Here is a 24133-nt window from a genome sequence, read left to right as displayed (position 1 = left end):
TCACGGGAAAGAATTCACATTTCACTTCCTCTGTTGTTGCAAAGGTTCAAAGCATTCATACTTGGCATATGGTTTTATTTTATTTTGAGTTTTATTTATCCTTGTTTTCCCTGAATATAGAAGCCATCATAACAAAGCTGTACTGTAATTCAAATACATGTTTAACTACATAGTAAAACAATGAAAAGTAAATTTATGCAAAAAGTAAATGAACTTGGCATTCACCACAGCATATTTCCAAATGGAACCATTACTGTCCCACAGAATCATTACATTGCCTGCATGGTAGGATGAAATTACCTCAGTGAACGTTTTTCAGCAAAATGACAATGGAGACTACACAAATATCTTTATACTTGTATATATGCATACATACTTATAACATAACATTGGCTAATCTAACTTGAGCTTTATTTCTCTCTATAATATCCTTGATTACACAGCCATTACCTTTGATTTTTTCCAGTACAAGTGAGAGAAGGACCATGCCCTACCACTTACAGGTAATCATACCATCATGTTCTCAAATGTAACCTCTGTAACAAGCATGTTTTCCGTGCTGTACTTCTTCTTAAAAAAATAATTCCTTTGTGGGAAGAAGGATTGAACTGATTTAAACAGCTGTTGTAATTTTCAAAAGTAGAAGAAACATTTCTTTTCTATCATTTTCTAGTATGGGTTTATACTAAACAGATAATTTTGTCCCAAAGTCATATTTCTGAATTGGTTGGAAATGAACTGTACATGGCACAGAAAGCCCCAAACAAGATCTGAATACATAATCCTAAATTTTATTCCACCTGAGTTCTAATTAAAAAAAAAAAAAAGCCAATCGTCTTTCTGTGGAGGAGTGAATTCCATACACTAGGCAGATAATACTTTTCTAGTTAAAATAGCATTAGACATGACATTTAGTAGTGCAGGCAGATGTCAGTCATTCATCCTACTTGTTATTACTCCTTTGAAGCCAAATGCTCAATGTAGGTTAATAGAATTCCTACCGTTCACAAAAAACCACTGCTTCAACCAGAGAAGAAAATGTTGGCAAAAATATGTGAGAGTCATAGTTAATCTCATGGAGAACAATGAGTTCTTCAATAAAAAAATGGGAGTTTCTGCTCTGCAGTTATTTTATATCACCCATTTAAAATGGAATACTGATCAAACAATTTGCTGTGCAGATGAATTCTCATTGCATTAATTGTGGCAGAGTGAACAAGTTCTAACAATATGGTGATTAAAACTGATCATATTTCAATCCAGAGCTAAAAAAGACTGGAAGGTTTCAGTAGATAAGTACTGCAAGACAGTGTCTTTCATCTTTCTATAGCTGGCTTGAAGTAGCCCAGGTCAGCAGTAACCAAAAGTTTTTATTGTCCTTGATAAAGATCTTCTGGAGCCTGTTTTCTAAGTGAAATGAAGCAGCAGTTTCAGTTCCATGGGCCAGTAAATCTCTCACTGTCATCAGGAGCTTTGCAGCACGCTGAGCAGGAGTTTAGCATTTGGGACTGTGCGCTTACTTCTCACCCTTAGAAATATTCCCCTGGAGGACAGGTTTGGGAATGCTTGCTGTGGGAATATCTGAACAACAGACGGCATTAAAGTCACCCCTACTAAATTAGCACGTAAAATATACAAACTGTTTCAAAAAACTATTCTGTTTTATTTGACCTGTTGAGACCCGCTACAGACCTGCTGAGCATCTTTAGAGGCTGCAGGAAATGTACTGTAAGTCACATGCTGAAAGATCTTAACATGAAACCAGAGAGTGTAGGAAGACACAGCTTTATCTTCACCTTCTGCACTATTTCTGTTGGTTGGTTTTTTATAAGTGAGTTATATTAACACTCAGTGAGAACCTTATACTGCTTGTTTCTGAATTTGAACCAGTCAGGAAAAATTCTGCATTAAATTTAGAGAGAAAGCTTTGCCTTCTTTCTTTATTAGTGTGACTTTGCTCTGAGTCAATACAAACCTCAGAGCTGCAACACTTATGGGAAATGACAAGTGGGTCTCTGCTTTGCATGTAGGAGAAAAAGGTGGGAGGGAAACCCCCTCTAATTTATTTGTACGAATGATAGTATTTCTCTTTTATTATGTTACTTGGTGCTTGAGGTAGGCTTGTTGAGGAGCTGATGTTCTAGTTGTGGAAATGACACCCTGTAGTGAATCTAATTAGATCTACAAAACTGGTGGCAAATTAAGGAATGGCTGGTGAGGGGGCAGAAGCAGTGCACGTCCTTGTGTAAACAGGTGTAGGACCCTTGCCTGAGTAAAATATAGCCTTCAACACAGTAGACTACCTAGAACAATTTTTTCACCTAATTTTGAATCGCTTAGCCCTGTCTAGATATTATTCCTGCTACTGAGAGCTTCTCTGTAGGACTGCTCAAGCAATAGCTGAGTTAATGAGCTAAATTTGTGAAACTAGAGCATATAGTTAACACTACAGAGATATCCTCAGGTCAGACTCTTCCTGCCTCTTTGAGTAGTCTGGGTAGATATGTAAAAAAAATTCAGGGTGAGAGGAAATTATTTTCTAATTGTCCTGGAACTAATCAGTTAAATTTTTGGACAGCAGGTTGGACTGCCTGCCTGATATGCATTTATTCTCTCTAGCTTCAGATTCTGTAAATATCTTCCCAGTCAAAACCACCCATATTCCCAGGGATCCCAGGATGCTAAGAATCACTAAAAACATCACTGGTGGCAAGGATTGTTTATGATCTTGCACCCTCCAATTACAGCCTGAATATGACCCTGCAGGAATTTCCCATGTGCTGGGAAAACAAAAATGTTCTAGAGCAGACTGGCAACTTGTCCTCTTGCTTTTATGCTCCTGTCACATCATGTGCACTGAGGACCAAAAAGAGGCGAGCATATGAAGTTAACTCTGTAACTGATATGGCTCTTGCAAGTATCACAGGCAGGAACCTTAGAGACAGGGTTTTGCTTTTGTTCTTGAACAGTGGTAAAAGAATATGTTGGACAAGAGGATCTTCTTGACTATTTTCAAAGTACAAAACATATTCTGGAGAGTTAGGAAAAGAAAATAAAAATTCCAGATTCAGAAAATTTAACCTTTTCTAGCATGAGCAAGCCCTGAAAGTCTTGAAAAACAGAGGTTTAAGAAAATAAGCCAAATAGATACAGAAACAGTTTTTGAAAGTTGCTGTTCATTCTACCAAGGAAGACAAGAAAATTAGAGTGCCACTTTGCACACATGACAATGTCACTTTCTAGTTAGAAATTGCAACTCTATGAAGACTTTTCAGTCTGAAGGCAGGAGCCTGAAGACTCCTTTCTATGGTGCCCACAAGCAAGCTTAAGCTTGGGCAAGATGAATTTGATTATAAGAAAGCTGACTAGAAGGCAATCAGAGAAATTAAAAGGACACACATTAGAAGTGTTCATTTTGCAAATGAACCCCATTTTGAACTCTAATGGATTCTGTTTTGGCTATAATGTTGTGTGCAAGCTTGATTTGTAATGTTTTATGTACATGTAATGGTAGGTTAAAGTTACATGTTTATTAAAAGAAAAGCTTCAGGGCTTAGCCAATGTATGATCATCCTAGATAAAAGCTGATTCATTTTGGCCCAAGGGAAGAATCACTGGAATAAGTCCTACTAAGCACTAAAATCAGAGAGAATCAAAGCTACAAATCTGGCATGCAAGAGCTTTAATCTAGAAGCACTACATACATTGTATTATAGTTTGGATTTTAATGTACTCATTGCTTGAGGAAAAACCATCTGCTTTATATTATGCCTGTGGTGCAGAGTACATTGATTTCATCACATCTCTGTACAGAAAAACAATAAATGGACTGTGAACCATTCTTCAAATAACTTCTTTAAGAATATAACAACTCGTATAATATTTCAAGGTATGAAAACAAAGAGAATAGAATAGAATAACTGTTAAAATGCACTTTGAGATCATGTTTCAGAACAGTCTTAGTCATCTTCTATTTATTTTAGTCTCCATTTTGACAGTTGGCTGTCTTCAGCTGTCACTGAAGAAATTGATTCAAAACTTTCACTTAGTTCCTATTGAAGAGATACTGTATTATATTGGGAAAAGATATTGACCTTCTGCAAGATGAAAGCTGCAGGACATGTCCTGTGCCTTCATTTTATTTTTTTTTAAAGAAAGCTATTTCTTACAACATGAAAGAAAAATTTAGCAGAACTTCAGATTTTCAAGAATAGATTAAGGCAGGAAACATTTGCTAGGCTTTACAAATAGCTGGGTTTAGAAAAAGCGGATGTCAGATTGCTTTCTGGAACTGGACTTCCAGAGGGAAAAAAAAAAAAAAGAAACCCAAAAAACCCCAAAAGCATCGTGCTTGCAAGTTTTTGTAAAAGAAATCAGTAACATGTTTTTGACACAGAAGCAAATCTAACTATTTGGAACTTCCAGAAAAGGCCAAATAGATGTGATGATGGGCATAATGTTACACAAGCTATATCATTGTGCAAACATTACCTACAGCATAGAGTGACATACATGGTTATTATGGTCACCGGCCAGCACAAAGAAAGTTTGAAGGATGAGGTAAAGTGGTGAAAGCAAGTACGGTCAACAGCACAGTTTTCCACTGCTTTGATGAAGAATGTGTGGTTCCTCTGTGCAGTGCAAGGCAGTAGTATTACAGCAGGAATTCACGCAGGAAAAATTGTCAGATCAGAGCCTGAAACTTCTGTAGTAGTCAAAACAGTACTAGCTGGACCTAAGTGACTGCGTGATGTGAGGAGCAAGCCCTTAAGTCCTGTTGTTCTAGCACTGTGTGATCTGGATTCCCCTGCTTTGGAGGATAAATAAGTATTGACTGACCATGATTAGGCAAGTAATTAGAAAATTTGTCCTAGCCACCAGAAAAATTCAATGGTGCTTGATAACTTTGTGTGTGGGTGATATGATCAGATTCCTTTAACACTGAAGGGCTAGCTCTGGTGACCCAAAAGTCCTCCTCAGCTGGTGTTGGAGAGCTGTTCTCTTCATACTAGACCCGACTCCAACATCTGAATCCCTCTTCACACTTCACTGACTGTAGGCTGAGATCTTTCCTGACAATAATAATTGAAGTACTGACACCAAGCTCACATGTAGATTCTAAAATTAGGCGTCTTCAGCTGCTGCTGACTCCCCACCCTTTCACTCTGCTGTTTCTGTTGCAATTTTCAATCGTATGAGTCAAGACAGCACTAAGTTATGACCATGCAGACTAGCTGGCACAGATCATTCTGATTCATCCATGAATGTGTAAACCAAAAGAAGTTTTGAATGCTCAGTAAAATGGTCTCAGATGCTGAGGACTGTATACGGGGAATATGAAAACATTTTTTTTTCACGCAACCTTAATTAAAATAAAATGCCTCATATTTAAGTGGGGAACTAGAGAGTAGTTATATTTTATCACTGGGGTAATCTCCAGCACTTTGGGTCGGCCCCATTATATGACTCAGTGCTTCACAAGAGAGCAACCAGGACTGCAGGTTCCTCATTTCCATCAAGATGTAGTCATAACTATAGGGGGAGGTGAACAGCTCACTTCGGAATGAAATCTGCTCCTGCAAAGGCAGAAAAAGAAAAACAAGCAAGCTTTTCCCTGGGAGCCCACTCATTCTCCCAGCTCAGACGAGAAAGGTCCATCTCTAGCAGCTTTGTTTTGACACATTTGTGAAGACAGAAAAAGCAGAAAATGTCTAGTAAAAAATGAAATATAAGTAATAGGACCCAAAATTAGTCTACATTTACATTTACTACTTTACATTTTATCTTTGGCCTGGGACTGAAAATGAAGTTCTATGAGGAGATCATAGAATCATAGAATATCTCAAGTTGGAAGGAACCCATAAAGATCATGTTATACCCTAGACCTTCATTTTTCCTTTTTGTGGACAATGCACACTTCTTCCACTGCAGGAGGCAGCGGCAGTGGCCACACATTTCTAGTTCCCTTTTTGGTACCTAAAAGAAGACTATGAAACTAAATGAAATTATTCTAGCACTTTGCCTGATGTGACATTGTATGTATTCTTTTCTTCCTCAACATGTCAGTGGCTCTCAGCTGACAGCAGAATCCAAATAAATGAAATGAATCCTGATAAACATGGATTCAAATAGGAGAGAGGTCTTTCACAAAACTAATCAAAGTGATGGGGAAAGACTGCTAAGTGAGTCAAGGGGGTGAAAGCAAAATATTATGCTATCACTACATTAAACACAAAGAAGGAGTACGAAGACCTGGCCCTACCTAGCATCTATCGGGACCCAGATGTCAGAGTACATCTGTGATGAGTCTGGCATGCATGTTCAGTGGCTGCATGACTTCAAAGGACAGTCATTCTGTGTGTAGGACCCCAAGGAAAATGTGTTGTACAAAAAAAAACCCTCAAGTAAATGATATTTCTGGCAAAGATCTTGTTGGTATTTCAGGTAAATCAGACTGTGTTTAAAAAAATGCGGTAAAACCTTAATGAATGCCTCTGCATTTGGCATAAAGCCAAAGAAAAATGCTGTACCACTGCTTTTTGGAGAAAGTGAAGTTATTATTGATGGGTGTGGGATAATTATTATACACTTCTTTGAAGCAAAAGTTTTTCAAAGGCAATTTAAAGCATCAAGTAAATTGCACATGTTTTAAAAATAAAATACCTCTTTTATTGATAATACACGCATTTGGACAGGAGGAAATCTGTAAAAGGAGCAGGTTTTATCAGAAGAAGTGACAGGAAGGTTTTCTAAAGATCAGTACTCTATAAAATACAATACTCCTTTTTTTTTTTGTGACTTTTACTGCACCTATTCCAGCAAGCTGATTTTAGTGGAAATTTTGTTCCAGTGTGTACAAGCATGTATGTGTGTGTGTTTACAGATAAAAGTATCTGATTCCCCTATAAGCCCAGACCTTGGTGAGTGGTAGGAGTTCTCAGCCTCATTCACTTAATGGGGGAGATGCAGAATCTTGGTTCACAATCTGGAACCTCTCTGCTCTTATTTTATTTTTATTTAGAGTAAAGTCTCTTGGATAGGTAGTCTGAATGATTTACTCACTTACAACAGCTAATATGAGGGCTTATATTGTGCATATGTCCCAGGCAAGCCTTTCCACGCAGTTCTCTGAGTTTTTGAGGCATGGCTCATCCAGATTGTAAAACTGTGCAGAACTGTCCATAGAATTTTTGGCCTGGTCAGCAAGCTTGTCTTTGGCCCATTACCTCATCTGCAAACAGAGAGACTCTTCGGAATGAGAAACAGGAGATAAGAGGGGAGCAGTTATGGCAGAACTTCTATGGGAGAAGTGGATACATTGTCTATGAAAAATATCCAGCACCGTTCCAGCTAGCTGATGCTACCCAGATACATGCAAAGCATATGCGTGAGGGATCACAATCAGTTTTAAAAGTCTTTGCTTCAAAAATATCTCTTCAGAAGTGTTCTTCCTCCCTCACCAGGCCAGAGACTTGAAGGAAGAAGAATTAGTATAGAAAACTGAACTGAGTGCCAGCAGTTCCAGCAGAGCTGAAGTGCTGTGCTCACTGTATCTGGCTTTTGTGTCTGCCTAAGGCAGCCTGGACTGATCGCTGTAACACCCAGTGGTACTGGCAAACAGCCCGCTCCGTGTCACTGTAAAAGCTTGCTGGTCGACTTTCTTATCCCTTGCCACAGAGAGGGAAACAGACAAGATGCAACTGGCAGCAGCAAATAGATGATTCCCAAGGTCTTTTGCTCACAGAACACTCACAAGCAGGATGCAACCTGGCTCAATGTGGTTTTGTATTCAAGGCTGAGCACCAGAGGCCAGAACTGATGTGCTATCATGCAGTCACATTTGGACAAAAGCACTGCATTTTCTTTAGTGAGATGAGATTAGCAGTTTTTTTGCAGATAGAAATGTAAGTTGTTTCTCCATTCCAGATGCTTTAGTGATACAATCAACTTTTTTAAATTTTGAAAAGTTTTATCAGTACAACATTAACCAGTTAGGGGCACAAAAGCACTATGACCTGGTGATGGATTAGAAAGATAAGATGCTACTAAACTCAGTTTTGCCCTCCTAACTTTCAGGTCTGTGAGATGGTAGGTAATTCAAACTCTTTGCTTATTAATGTGCTAAACAAATCCACGTCGATCGTGTCAGAATGTAAAAGGGATGTAATTCTTTATTAATCTTTTTCCTCCTAAGTGTTCCTCAACAACGTGGCAGTGATTCATATGCCTGGCACAGGCGTAATCTGTTCTGGCCTACCAGCTGCTGCTCTAAAAAGCTGTGATATTGCTTATGTAAATACTTTGGATAGCCTATAGCTAAAATGGCACCATATGCCTGTATTTAGGTCCCTGAATATCTTCCAGTGTGTCATTCACTGATGTGGGTAGGAGATTGAATTTACGAGTTCAGAATTTCAAGATTTATTTGTGTAACCACTAGCTATGTATATCCTGAGTAATTAAATGGCTGATCTTGATCTTATACCTTAGTCATGCTCTTGATATTCTGTAAAATACAGAAGAAAGCTAGATCTAGCATTACATCTGGTAACAGATCCTTTCCCTTTGCAACAGTGAAGCATTTCAAATAGTCACTCTTCATTCCTCAGAGTTAAGAGTAAAATGGATGATGACATTATCGCTGAGCGAGAAGGAAAAGATGCATACCAGTAAGACTGTGTCAGTAGATTGCTAATACAGCAAAGGTTTCAATTTCTTAGTGAAGGGCAGGGATTACATTCTTTGCAACTGCACAGATGCTGAGGAGAGGCTGAGTGGCTGAGGGAAAAAAAAACAGAAAGAAGGAAAAACACAAAAGCAGATTTCTCCACCTGTGGAAAAGATAATCTTCCAAAAAGTGTTTAGAAAATAAAGTACAAAATTCTTTCTGTTGCCTCAACCACTTCAAATAGTATATCATCATTTATGAAAAATATCTGTCTAATGGACCAAGTAGTGGCAGAACTGAAATGTGGAAAGAGCCCTGTTTTTGTTCTAATGTGATATCTTCTCTGCTTTGGTGCCAAAAAGGTTGTAGCGTAGATCAGAAAAATAAGGCTGAAAAACCCCACAACAGTCAGTGTTTTCCAAGCTCAATCCATATTCATTTTTAAAATGGGCATAAGAGCTTTTCTGTGTTTTATATGAATGACAATCGTCTCTAGCTTCAGAGAGAGCAACTATTACTGCTGCAAAATTAGGAGACCCAGAGGTGAAATTCAGAGCCAGAGACTGCCAGAACTGCTTTAGGTGCATGCAAAGAGTATGGCTATTTTCACAAATATGGTCTATTTTTCTACATGGATAGGCAGAAGGGCTCTCTTTCCTGGGGCATACAGTTTCTAAGTACAGTAAGCCACTTCTAAATTCACCTGTCAGCTTTAAACAAACTAATTTTCTTACTTTGCAGACTGAACTAGATTGACTATGACTGGGTTTCCAGGTGAGGAAGAATAGTTAGGATATGGACACAGGCAGGAATGGAAAGAAAGGCAGTCAGTAGGTAAATCTAACTGTTTGCTTGTTTGCTTTTCCTTAAGGCCAAAAAGATTCCACAAAATGTTGTAGAAATACTTAGAAGCAGCAAATATAGGATTTAGATGCAATTTTTGTAAAGAATCTCAGATAACTCATTCTACAGTTTGTGAAGTTCCATGAGATAAAATAATATCATGAGCAAAGGAGGATACATGTTCAGCTGCTATGAGAGCATCCTGATGATAGTGGAGAACACCTGCCGCAGGCTGAGATACAAAGGCTATCAGCTAGGGAGTAAACACCTTCTCTTTCCAATGTTTCTGGATGGATTTTGAAACATTTGGGTGAGTCAATTCTAAAGATTTTGTTCGATTTTCAAAAATACATGAAACCAAAAAGAAAAAGCAATTTGGCGAGCAATTAGGAGCCCTTTAAAAACACATAGGCAAGCATCCACTCTTGGGCTCTGCACACGTTTTTCCTATAGAATGAATGGCCCCAGTCATGGACTAAGCAGAGTAATGAATAAAAGATGGGATGAATCCATTAAGTCATATAGATTGTTCCCAGAGTACAAGCTAGCTCAGCCTAGGTCTGAGTGCCCCACACAATGGCACCTCTAACTAACCCCCAAGGGACCGTCACTGGATCTCCTATTACTCCCCCAACCTTTCTTAATATTCTGGTCTAGTTTCTTTCACAATTTTATCTAACAGCTTCCTGCTGCATCCTCCTCTGACCAAAGAGTTTTCCATTTTTATGTTTATTGTTTGGGAAATGCAGACTGTTACCTCTTGGAACTTGACAGTATGAAGAAAAAAAAGAATTCTTAGTGATGGAGAAAGAAACACTGGACAGGAGAATTTCCTGATGAAATTCAACAAGAGCAAGTGCAAGGTCCTGCACCTGGGGAGGAACAACCCCATGCACCAGCACAGGATGGGGGTTGAACTACTGGAAAGCAGCTCTGCTGAGAAGGACCTGGGAGTGCTGGTGGACAAGAAGTTGACCATGAGCCACAATGTGCCCTTGTGGCCAAGAAGGCCAACAATATCCTGGGGCGCATTAAAAGGAGTGTGGCCAGCAGATCAAGAGAGGTTATTCTACCCCTCTACTCTGCCCTAGTGAGACCACATCTGGAGTACTGTGTGCAGTTTTGGGCCCCCCAGTTTAAGAAGGACAAGGAACTGCTTGAGCAAGTCCAGCAGAGAGCTACCAAGATGATCAGGGGACTGGAGCATCTCCCTTATGAGGAAAGGCTGAGAAACTTGGGTTTGTTCAGCCTGGAGAAGAGGAGACTGAGGGGGGATTTCATCAATACCTATAAATATCTAAAGGGAGGGTGTCAGGATGATGGGACTAGGCTCTTTTCAATAGTGCCCAGTGACAGGACAAGGGGCAATGGGCACAAACTGAAACACAGGAAGTTCCACCTCAATATGAGAAAAAACTTCTTTCCTGTGAGGGTGACGGAGCAGTGGAACAGGCTGCCCAGGGAGGATGTGGAGTCTCTTTCCCTGGAGACATTCAAAATCCACCTGGATGCGTTCCTGTGCCCCCTGCTCTGGGTGTCCCTGCTCAAGCAGGGGGGTTGGACAAGGTGAGCTCCAGAGGTCCCTTCCAACCCTTACCATTCTGCGATTCTGTGACATGAGTTTGTAACATAGTGTTCAGCAAAACCAAACCAATACAAATCTGGCATTCATAGGAATTTCCTTTTATAAAGAAGGAGGCAAGAGATTTTTCCCATGTATGTATGTCTCTAATAAGAAGAACAATTTATTCAACCAATGTCTTTGTCCAGCACCAACATAATGGACTGTATTCAGTTTCAGGAAAAAAAAAAAAAAAAAAGAAATAAAAACCCCAAACCCTCCGAGCTTGCTAAAATGAAAGAATTTTGGAAACACCATAAAATTAGGGAAAGGATTGAGGATTTTTATTGAAGAACTTACTTTGTTTTCAAGAAAAAATAGTAGTGGGTCAGCTACCACTTTTGCTGGATTGGTCTATTTCTTTTAACTGGTTTCTTCCTGTCAACTATTTTAGTGCGTGTTGTATGGAAATACTGGTCCTTGAATACATACTGTTCAATTACAAAATGACTAAGGGTAATAGTCAAGAAATATTTTTCTTGTGGGGCTGTGTGGGAGGCAGTATCTTGAGATACCTACAAAAAGAGACAAGTAGGAAGAAACGAAAAGCAGAAAAAGATAAGATGAATGAAGGGAAATCTTTCTCCCAGGGAGAGCTTGTACAGGCTGGCCACACTCTTAAATGAGTAGGATTTACCACAGTTGTCCTAGTCAGACAGATGAAGCTTTTATACAACAACAAGGAATCCTGTTCTGTTGGTGAGAGGAAAGAGATGATGTAAGAGTTCTTTGCATCATTCTGTGATTCACTAGTATTTTTTGTTTACTGATACAGATGAATGAAGTTAATCAGGTGATGTACTTCTACTAAAGGCTTTGCAGTGAAATAGCAAATTTGAAGGTTCCTGACTGATAAGCAGAGATTAAAGAGTCTGATCACAAGCCATAGAAAGCCATAGGTCATAGCTTGTTTATGCAGCTCCCCAGGAAACACTCCAGCAGAATGACGACAAGACTTTACATGAGCAGGGCAATGAGCACAATACAGCTGCAACTCACAGCACTTGAATGTTTTTAGTTTCTAGTGTGCCTAAAAAGCAGGCTTTGAGACATTAAGAAACAGAAAAATCAGAACAGGATGCAATTTATCCTGCAAGGCCAAAAATGTTAGCCTAAAGTTCTCTTTAATGTGATCTTAATGGCACTGTACTGACATTCATCTGATATGAATGATTTTATTAAGGCAGACTAACAAAAAAATCTTAAAAGCCACAGAGCCTGCACTGTGGTTACAAATGAGCATGATCCCAGAAGGAGATAAGTGGCTGATTTGCTCCCAAATGTGCAGGATCTCAAAATACTTTCATGGTGGGTGAGACTTTTTTAATCTCCAGCCAAGAGTTACTATTTTTCCTCCTTCTGCTACTAGGCAAATGTGCCTGGACATTTTACAGTGTGTCATAAATTAGAGAACACCAAAGGGACCTTTCCTCTTTATTATAGCAATCTACACCAAAACCACAGTCTGATTTTATACTGTAAATAAAACAACATATCTGGTTTCTAATTCCAGCAAGCTGAGCAGCTAGTTGTCAATGTGGCTCTGAAAAAAGCATTTCATGCATGATTTAAGAAGCTGAGTGTAGGTAATTTTATCTGAAATTATACTGCTAAAAATATAGTATGGTAAAGGAAAGGTCAAATACAGGCTCTTGAGGGGTGGAAGGAGGTCCTTCATCACTTGTTGCATGCTATTTTTAAGGTAGTGTTTCTCAAATTTTGGGTTACAACTACAAAGTTATAAAAGGCTTCAAAGAGGTGATGGGTGGAAGAAGTATGTAGAAGTTCATTCCTCTAATGTGGGGAGTGACAAGGGAACATGAGTGGGCTGTAATACCTGGCTGGGTATGTTTATCTTAGCCAGGGAATTGCTACCTGCCTCCCACTGCTGGCAGTGGCTTGCTTCCTCCCAGGCAAAAGAATTGACTCAGGGCTGCATGAACATTGATGGGCCAAGAAGTTGAGAAAGACTGCTTTGAGGGAACACATGACTCAGAAACAACTGGCAATGAGAGCACTGAACTATTGCCTTGAGTCTGGCAATGGGGCGAGGTCCCTGTTGCCAGTGTGCAGAGGAGGAACAGTGATGAGAAGGGACAGACCCAGGACAGGTATCCTACTTGCCAACTCTGCTGTACGACTGACGGCCAAGGCCTAAAAAAACCCCAAAAATCTCTCCACTAAAGGTGACTAAAGGAATATGCAAAAATTCCCTGTATGCTGCAAAGTAGGAAAAGCTATTTAAGCTAACACACACAAACACATATGTTAAACATCTCTGTTATTTTCGGTGTTACATGCTCTGAGTTGCCGTAGCAGGAACCATTCACCAACGTGCCATAGTAAAGACTGCGACTGGCAGAGCAAGGCATGGACAGCAGCAAGAAGTAGCAAAGAACAGTAGCAAAGAAGTGTGGCGAAGCTACAAAAAGCAGATAACACAAGCAACTTAGCAGCTGTTCGAACTGGGTCATGTTACTCAACAGGTTTTATCAATTGAGGGCTGCTACTTAAGTGATATTGCAAAGCGGACAAGAGTTGACCCAACAGTTGCCACATCAGAGGAAAACAGACTCTAAAATAGTTTGGTATTTGCTTTAGGCATTAGGTGTTATAAATCATCCTGTTTACCCAACTTGTTGGAATTTTCTTCCCTCCCCCCCGCCTTAAATAACAACTGTTGAGCGATCTGTGTTTGCAAACAGGGAAGTCAGCTCATTTTGAGCATCAAGTAATTCAGATTAATCATTCCAAGTTCCTGGGTAGGAACTCAACTGGTATGTTTGTTGAGATGATCTACATTTGGATGCAGTCCTTCCTGCTGCCAGTCAAGCTGTGGCAGAAGGGTCGTGCTAGAACCATGAGGCTATTGCATAAAAGGGAGTTACTAGTTTCTCCACAATTGTCTCAGACAAGTCTCATCTAGGAGCTTAGAGTCAGCTCTGGACCCTGTGGTGTGAGCAGCACTTAGCAGTATGGCTCTCCCTGCAGCACCTATGAAGGGTTTAAGAGCTTTACAAGCAATTCGGAGCCATATCTTCCTTTGCACGTGCTGTTAGCAACTTCAGCTGCTATGCAGCATAGTGGCAGGAGTCTGGCTACCTTGTTCCCTGAGGAAACAAGCAACTTCTCCAGCCATGAAGCAACCCTTCTTGCTATCTAAACTGCTTATCTGCCTTTGCCGCATAGGAGCAACCTACCAAAGGGATTTGAACAGACACTTGTACTATACTTTGGCCCTTTCTGCAGAAGCTACACAGCTGTCTTCACTGGGAAGCAGCAGAGGCAAAAACCATCATTTATAGCATCTAAATGATAAGCTTAAATTAGTCTTATTCTTTTAGCATCTATTGGAGCACATTCTGTGCAAGGTTTATATGAAATCTGAGGGCAGGTAGGCAAGCATGTCCATTAACACACAAACAACCTACTTTGAAAAATAACTAAAGGCACTGAAAATACTGTTTCAGTGGTGCATCCACTCAGATCTGGATCTTTTGCCACATTTCACTTTTGTCCAAATTTTATCATTAGAGAGCAACTGGCATGCTGACTTCAAAGCACTTTGAGCTTCCACAAGTTTTGAAGTCACAGCTGAATCAGAAAATCTGTCTTGTTCTTGTCTTTAGCAAGAAACATTTTAAATGCTGGTTTTAGATGTTTGCAAAACAAGGAGGGAATGGAATCACCTTGATGAATGTGACTTCACACAGTTATATCTGAGGGGAAAAGCATGACTTTAGAAGAACGTTAATTAGGTTTATCTACATTCTTCTAACTGATCATTTCCATATTTCTGCTGCTTAATAATAATAGCTGCAGTCTGAAGTTCCTGCCAGTTGTTTTACCTAGCAATATTGAAACTGAAATATTAAGTTAGCAAAACTTTTCTTTGCCTGGGAATTTCCTTTTATTTATTTTATTAAGAACTATTGAAGGGCCAAAAGTAGACTTGAGCTATAAAGCTAAGCACATAAAAATTTATGTGCTGATTATAAGTCTAGGTCTGAAGTTTAATGCAGATCCTTCTTTATATTGAATGAAGTGTCGCAGGCTCTTATTAGCTTTTCAAGGTTTGATTAGATGCCAGCGTAATTAAAACATTCTTTGGCACACGATCACGTGCCTTCATGATCACAGGCGTGCACATTACAGAGCAATGCTACCACCACCCACCATGGACTCACAAATGCTATACCATTTTGTCCAGTAAATTTAGGGACTTCTGCAAGCAAAGGGCTGTTCTATTTTTTATAATGATTGGCACTACTGCAAAGCCCTGACCAGCTCTTAGCTTTGTATTGGAAGCTCTACCAGTAGAAAGTCATTCTCCTCTTCTCTACAGTTCCATTTATAACTTGGAAAGGCAATTTGCAGCTTCCATAGAAACAGGTCTCAGAGACATTGATGATTATAATGTTGACAAGAACTTGGAAAATATTTGCTTTAAAAAACATATATGGCAGCATGGACAACTAAACTCAAAGGGAATAAGCTCTCTGGTAAGACCGTCAATAGCATATTTCAGCTACAGAGATCCTTCATCTACTGTAGATGTAAAACCAAGTATGAAGGTCAGGCCAGGGTTTTGTTCTGGGGCTTTTACCTTTAACCTCTATTCAGAACTGATGACACTTCTCCCCTCAAGAGAATGAAAAAGATGCTGGTGAAGAGCAGAAAGAGCACCCTAATTGCTGGGCCACAGACTACCCTGGGCACCCAGAACCTCCTACTCAAGAATCCAGTTGTCCTAAGCTAATGTCCTAGCTCTTAGACAAAAGGATACATACCTTACTCTTTCGCCCTCTCAGTTATTAATGAACTATCTGTACCAAGTGGAACAATTTAAGAGAAGAATTTGTTTCATTTATGGATATCCTGTGAACCACTTTCGAGACCTTGATTTCATTCACCTCCTAACTCCAAATGCGGTATAGGAGGTAGCTAATGTGTGTTTTGCTTGCCCATTAGTTCATTCTGACAGAGGACTTTCTGGCTGCTTTCTGTTGGAGAAATTTGTTCAGTATGTTCTGAAACCACTTACTGGTTTGGGCCCCACAGATATGCAGGAAACACCTGGTATGAAACTTCTCAAGGGCTTGGTAGCCAAGTAGCTCAGTGTTGCCAGGATCTGAGTGGTTATGAAAGAATCAAGGTAGTTGGCAGCTGAGTAGAGACTTTGAAGATTTAAATTTTGCTCTTTAAAAAAGTATGGATGATGATTCAGAAATTAGAAAAGAATACAAATACCCTCAGACATCTTTCAAGTACATTAAGGGTGAGACCATCCTTTCCCTTCCTGCACTTCCCTCTCAAGATTTCACCAACTAGTGTCACAAAGTAAATTCAGTAGCTTCTCCAAATTTAGCTCTTAAATTTATTAGCAAGCAGCCAAGTTCCCCTGTCTCACAGCACCAACCAACAGATGCCCGCTCTTCCATGTTAAGAGGGAAGTCTTCATGGCAATAGCCAGTGAAAAGGGGAAAACTATTTCATAAAAAATTTTTTCTTTTCCCTTATAATTCTGTAAATACAGGAGGAACTGTTATATTGAATATTATTATGTAGTACGAAGGACTCCAATTAGTCTCAACATCCCTCAGTCTTCCTTTTTTGTTTTTATAATTTTTTTATACTGAAACTTCTCAAATTTATTCATATGAGTCTTAGACATCCAGTTATGATCACACAACCTTCAAAACAGTGTAAAAAAATTGAAGTCAATAATTTCTGAATAGTGCTTATACTTTTATTTGTAGCCAGGCTGGACTCATGAGAAGACAAGAGCCTGTTGGCTTCAGCATAAATTATAAAAACCACAGTAACTTTAATGTTGAGGACATTTCCCTCTCCCTTTAAGACAGACTACTTAGGAAACTAAATTGTGTATAGTTTTGTTTACTGCTAATAATGTTGCTTGCTGGACCTTGACTAGAAAGGTTCGCTTATAAAGAAGAAACCTTATTATCCCACGGACTGATCACATCTTCAATTTCACCTCTGGTTGAATCTTTGAAAATTTTGCACTTAGCTGCTGATGCCTTACTGTTATGGCCCTTCCCCACCTGTCAGGAAGAATAACTTCAAAGACAAGAGGACTTATAAAACGTAGTTTCACCACAAAAATCAATGCACCAGAACTTGCTTGAGAGGAAGAATGGATGTTTTTCTGGAGAGCTGGCTCAGATTCCCTGGTAAGCAAAGTGAATATTGTTCACCAAAGGTAACATAAATGAAAGGGGCAATCGTGGACACTGGCCCATGCTGGAAATCATTAAATATTCAGATCAGGTAGATTACACAATGGGTGGAATTTCATTATTATTTTAAACGTCAACTTGCATTCCAGATGTCTAAAGCTGTGTTGGTCTAGTGTTACCTATTTAGCACTAGAAGTGCCAGCTTGCAGGGAAGGATGCCTACGCAGAGGGGAAAGAAGGCAGGAAGATAATTTCTCAACTAAATCAACAGACAGAATAAAAATATTAAAAGTGGAGCCAGGCTCTTATTCTAGATAGTAACTTTAACCTAACTTAATAAGCCAGTTCTCAGGTGAACAAAATCACCTGAGAATAAAACAGCTCTCAGTTTAAGTGTGTGAGTGGGGAAATGTGGTTCCTCACTAGGAAAACCCATCTCCAAAAGAGCTATTTGGGAAAGCCTCCCTCTGACCGGGCCTCAGGCAAGATGATGGCTTCCATCAACAAACTGCCTGAGCTTATGATGCAGTGGGCTACTGCAGGTTAGGCACCACCATGGTTATTAACTTGCATGTTGAATTAGAAATACAAGTGGAATTCTATAAATCATAAAGAAAATGGCTTAGTCCAGTTCCTTCAAAAACAACTGGACAGTGAGGTCTTATACTTCTGGGAACAAGTTGATAATGCAGCCTGAAGGTATACTTTTCACAAATGCAATAGACTACAAAAAAGGGTGGGCCTGTGTTGCTTATATTATTGCTTGATTATCTCCAGATGTTACTTAATAGATTTGCAGCCTTGTTGAATTACTCTTGTACCTCAGCTTGTCTTTTTGTGCTATGCAAGAACAGTAAACAACAGGACCTACAGAGAGTTCATAGCCTAGTACTGATCCTGGATAAGACGTATCTTAATACATTACAAGATAATAGCACAGTTGAAACCAATGAAATTCTTGTCCATCATATCACTAAACCAAAGAACTATGGTAAATTTGGTAAACTGCATAGGTGACTACAATGAAACATTTGATTCAACATTACAATTGATTTAAAAAGATTATAATGCAAAGCCAGTGTGGCACACAGGAAACAGTAATGCCAGTAATTAGAAACAAACTAAAAGAATTGTTTTCTTAACTTAAAATCACTATTTATGAAATAGCAATAAACAGTAAATAGGTTACCAATGGCCAGCTACAAAATCTCAAAACAGAAAATTTTATTTTTATTAGCACCTATGCAGAAACCTATTTCTGCTGCAGCACTGTTCAACTGTGGATTTACTGTCACTAAGCAATGAATATAGAAGCCTTCCAACTGCTAATTGTGGCTTACTATTTACAAAGTTTATTTATAAACTCATTATCATGCAAGTATAAAATACTAATTCCATGGACAAATACACATTTGTTCACCACTAAATTATATACATTGTATCTGCATCTAATACTCAGAGAAGTGCAAAGTCCAGAGTGACACAAATAACAATAGTTTCGTAAACTATTAGATGACGAGCTCTCAAATGGTATCAGTAACGGTATGATAACATATCTTTTTGTATACTGCTGAAAAACATTTTTGCAGTAAAAGAACATACATTTCAGCTACATTCAAGTGATTACTTTATTACCATATATTATGTCTTACAAACTTTAGTGAGATGAGCAAGAGCGCTACAAAACCATGCCTTAACGCAAGAGGTGTATTGCATGGTATGTGCAGGCATAGCAACGGAGAGACAAGAACTGGAAAGAAAAACAAGCTAAGAAAACTTGTACAAAAATGGATAGTAATACTGACTAACACTGGGTTATAACCTTTCTTATAACAGACCTGAAGGGCTAACAGAGATCCAATTTAGAAACATCTGTGCACTGTAGGTACAGTTTGGTGCAGATCAAGAGTGCGCTAATACAGTCAATGTTGTACACATAATGCACAAAATACGCTGATATGCATATAAACAACTAATTTGTTTACAGTAAGTAGGGCAGCACAGTAGTAGTACTGCATCCTTGGCACTTAGTGATAGGACAACATGTATTTGGTTTAACTAAATTCATAAACAGGATATATACTGGTCTGTAAGATGCAAAACATACATTATCCCTTTGAACCTTCCGGTTTTACAGCATTTTTCTAATTTTCAAGTTCAAATGCAAACATGATACACTAGCTAGATATGGAAGACGTTTCAGATATTGGCTTAAAACAAGACCTTCAATGAAAAAATGACAGAATCACAAATTAATTCAAATTATATTAATTAAATCTGTTACTGATGTCTTGTACTGAAAACAAAATCTGAAACGTTAAAAAAAGCAACCTTGTAATACAATGCACAATGTCTTTATGGGCTGTTCCTGAATAGTAATTGCTTCCTTAATGTCCCTTTCATATATGGTAATTTCACTTAAAAGAACTGTTGAAGTTATTAATCTGAAAAGTTGTAACTGAATTAGAAGTTTGGCCTAGCATATCATATCACACAGAATAGAAGAAAATATGCTCTTCTTCAAAGAAAGCATGTTCCAGCTATGAAAGGATTCCAATTTTAAGTGATGGTCCATGTATTAAACGATATTAACAACCGTCTGGAGGGAGCCAATTTACTTTTGCCTGTTTCAAACAAACTGGTTAAATTGCCATTTTATATTATATATAAACTGTAATAAAATTGTTCTTAACATATAATGATGTAACACTTCAAAATTAACTGGTTTAAAATATTTTACAAAGACATTTTATTATATATGAACTATACAACACACAAGAGTATGAAAATTTTTGAATATATATACATTTCTGTATTTTTCACGTAGATTATTATTTTCCACCAAACATTGGTGTCTGCAATTCTAACAATCCTCTCAGATAAAACAAAAACCCAGAAAGTTTTTGTTGATGTGGGTTTTCTTCCTGAAAATAAAGCCTATTACAAGGAGAATTTCTCTAACAACCTTTTTCTTTTCCCAATTTCATATTTGCTTTTCAAATGGATCATCATACATAGAAAGAATAACCTCTCTGTACTTCGCAGTGCAATTTGCTAGCGATAAAGTTTAAACCAAAACTGACCCATTCCCCACTATGAACATTGAAAACTGCAAAGTAAACGTCAATACCAATTGCCATTGATACTTCTTTCCCCCTTACTTAAAATGCAATCCTTTTCAATATCCATTTTAATGAAAGTATTTGCATAGAGCAGCCTTGTATTATTTCTAAAGAACATTATGAGCATTTTAACACAAGATAAGGCACATGTTTTTCAGCATTAATAATCTAAAACTAATCCTGAGGATCTGCTCCTCCCCCTCAGCAAAATCTGTTTTTTTTAACATACCCTGTATTACCTGAAGAAAGCAGAAAAGCAGTATAGAATAAACTGAAACTCTTCAGCTGAACTAAATTCAGAACATTAATAACTCCTGACAATAGTGTAACAAATCCACAGATAAAGAATTAAGTAATTATCTAAACAAATTATCTTGGGGGGGGGGGGGGGGGGGGCGGGTAGGGAAAAGATACAGCACTGTAGATGTTAGATAAAAGTTCACATAATATGGATGACATTTATAGTGAGTTTTGCTAAAATAAGCTCCCATCAGAAACAAGGTAGCTAAATTGTGAGGCACTTAAGGTTTACAAGAAAAGGAGGAATGCAAGGGGTCTGTTTCATAGAAAACCTGAAGTTGCATATCATATCCTTGTATTAAGCCTTCTATTAAAGTGCTAGAAATGGAGACTTAAAACAAAAGGATTTAAATACAAAATAAGTGATTAAAGAGCTTAGTATGCATTAAAATTAAGTGCTTTTGATTCTCATTAATTCAGAGCTTTTTAATAGTTTTTTAAAAATAAAGTCTGGAAATAATCCACACGTGAAATCATCTTCCTTGTGCCATTGATGCTATTTGTAAAGTGCCAAATTATTTTCTAAACAACAAAACCATTTGCCTTATCTTATGTTGTATAGCATGACATAGTCTATAGTACATATATAATCCATACTGCAATGACACAGTCAATCTGATGGAAAACAGCACATGCATACTTTTAGTCAGAAGTTTTAATTCCACCTGTTGCTCTAAAAAGCCAGGTCTTGGATTACATATCCACCCTGCATATAGTGCAACCAACCTCATATTCTCAAAATGTAATTCGGCTGTTAAAGTCCGATGCTCAAAGATAGACTTATCGAGCTTTTCCTCAGAGCAGCCTGACACCCAGACAAAATCACAGATGGAGCTCTAGATCTGAATTACATAAATCCACTAGATGCCAAATCTGAGAAGGATCTGGGTTCTGTCGGATGATGAAGAGGCTGAAGATGCGTGGCAGTCTGTGCATTACTGATCACATCTAACTGAGAGGGATATGCTTCATTTACATTTCCTCCATTGAAACCATTTTGGAACTGGCAGGAAAAAAGACAATATAAATGGTTAGTATGGGAAACCGATTTATTTATAAGTTTTTAAAAAATCCTCCTAAAGACACAGATTGGATTAAATCATCTTAAAATATAACAAATAGCTTTAAAACTTTTTTTTATTAATGATGAATGATGAGAAGTTAATTGGCATTAAAGTAAGGTCTGAATCATCAGTGAAACTTACCCATGTCGAAATCAGTAGGAGTCCTACTTCTGGCTAAGTAAAGAAACAACATTATTATCTAAAGTGTTATATAGTTTCCATTTGTAGAAATTACAGTCTGACTGAGCACTCCTAACTTCCACATCCAGCTGTTACATTTTAGAAGCAACCTATTTACATATTTTCATGTCTGCAACGGGATCCAGACTTTACAGCTCTTCCAGGAATGCACTTTCAGTCCTATTCGTAAGCTGAAGTGTACTGCATTCAATCCACAGGCTGAGCTGTCATAGGGTGGGCTTTTTTGACAAACGGTCTTCATACTGACAATGCCAAGTAAGAGCAATGAATGGCTTTCATCAGTCTTGACGTAATTTTTCACAGGATTATTTTAATCATCTGATGTAATGCTTCCTGTCATGCTATGGAAAAGTCACTTTATCTACAAAATACTCCATTCAGTCATGCAAAGAAAATACAACAAAATATTTTAAACATTTCCATCATCCCTTTGGGAGTAGCTTACATCGTAAATATTCATTCAAGGTTTGTCCTTAAAACATATATTAAGCATTCACTCGTCTATCAAAATATGCTGGGTTTTGGGAACTTTTTTCCTTCTAGGCAAACACTGAAATTTGACTAACTGTGCACAGTTGTTCTAAGTTTTTAACAAGATTATAGCCATGTGAATTATGTTTTTAATCAAAGTTGACATACTTCTAAAGACAGCTCAATAACAAACTAAGATTACTTCTGACAGAAGCAGATTATTTCAATATTCTTCATTAACGAGACAAGCACACTCATTAAAATTTCTAAGAAAGTTCTCAGCACAGAATCTAGTAATTAGCAAGGTGTTAATAAACGAACACCGACCTTAAACAATCAAATTATCTAAGGCCTTTCTGTCCTCCAACGCTGAAAGTGCTTTTAGAGTACACTGCTATGATCCTATTGTAATTACAAGTTAGGCAGAAGGTCGAGGCAGATGACCACAGTAGACCCTTCTGGCTTTCTAATCCCCATGTCTTTTCATGTAGAAATTGATGGGAGTTAGAAGGCTAAGGAAAAGATAGCAATTGTGGCTTGCACAGCAGCATCTGTCCTCTCTCCAGACTCCAACCACTGATAGGGATGTCAGCGTGCTAAATCCAGCCACAAAGACTGCCCTACTTTGGTTTGGCTGTGTGAACGTAGGCTCAGACAGTAGTATCCTATCTTAGTCGCATCCTTACTGAAGTTACCAGTTAGCAATAAAATCAAACCTTAAGTTTATTATCATAAAACAGTGATACATTCTCCCTATTTTCAATAAAGAAATGTATATTATTTGCCATCATGGCTTTGGAAGAGGTGATATTTTACAAGATTACTTCAAGTGCAGCAGCTACAGTTCTGACTTATAATTCCAATGGGTTCACATGTTTTAAAATTCTTAACTCCTCTGACACAAGACTAAATACAATCTCTGTAATATAAGCATATATAAATATAGGGTTATCTTTCCCTGGAGCAATGACATTTCTAAGTAAAAAAAAAAAAAAATGTTTCTACATTAAAATGTTTCTCAACATAACAACTTTGGTTTACATAGAACCTTATTTTGCCCTCAATCTATAAAAATGTTAATCAGCAAATGTGACTAGAGGTCAAAACTACATACAGTCTGATACCAGAGATGATGGTTTTTTTTCGTGTGATCGGTATATAGCGGTAGGGGCTGCAAAAGTCAATGCTATTTGCTTTAGGAACAAGCTGTCTCCCCCCACCCCGCACTGCACTCAGTTGGCATACGTAAGGTTTGGACCCGCAAGGACTTGGAGATAGCTATCAGCTATCTGCGATCACTCTTTGGCCAAAGGGATTGGGGAATAATCCTTCCTTATCTCATCAAGAAGCATGCTCCTCTTTTAAGCTCATTTGTACAAATGTTCAGCAGTTCTCTTTAGAGGTAAACAGGAGCTAATATGAGCAAGGGTAACATCAGCTCTGCACCAGGCTTCTGCTTATGCAAGGCTATCCAGATCCGCACAGCATGGGTATACAACATCAAGAGGGGATGAATTTGCCTCTGAACAACTTAAGTAAGGATAACTTTTCACAAAGTGGCCGTTGTTCATTTTTTATGACAAACAAGCTAAACGTATTATTATTATTGCGGCATAGCGTTCTAGTAAGTATGAAGTAATAGA

General features: G+C 38.3%; 1 protein-coding gene across 1 annotated transcript in view; it reads right to left on the bottom strand.

Moving 5' to 3' along the window:
- Nucleotides 1-18661: 18661 nt before the first annotated feature.
- The window catches only part of AHR (aryl hydrocarbon receptor), a 64367-nt gene continuing 58895 nt past the window's right edge, over nt 18662-24133 (bottom strand). The window contains exon 11 of the mRNA XM_075082968.1: nt 18662-21757. Within this exon, the coding sequence (XP_074939069.1) occupies nt 21602-21757 (156 nt within the window). The 3' untranslated portion in view covers nt 18662-21601. The remainder of the gene's footprint in view (nt 21758-24133) is intronic.

The sequence above is a fragment of the Phalacrocorax aristotelis genome, chromosome 2 (assembly GCF_949628215.1).
Source record: "Phalacrocorax aristotelis chromosome 2, bGulAri2.1, whole genome shotgun sequence".
In the NCBI taxonomy this organism is placed as follows: Eukaryota; Metazoa; Chordata; class Aves; order Suliformes; family Phalacrocoracidae; genus Phalacrocorax; species Phalacrocorax aristotelis.
The sequence above is the reverse complement of the archived record's forward strand: the minus strand, read 5'-3'. Positions and strand labels throughout refer to the sequence as shown.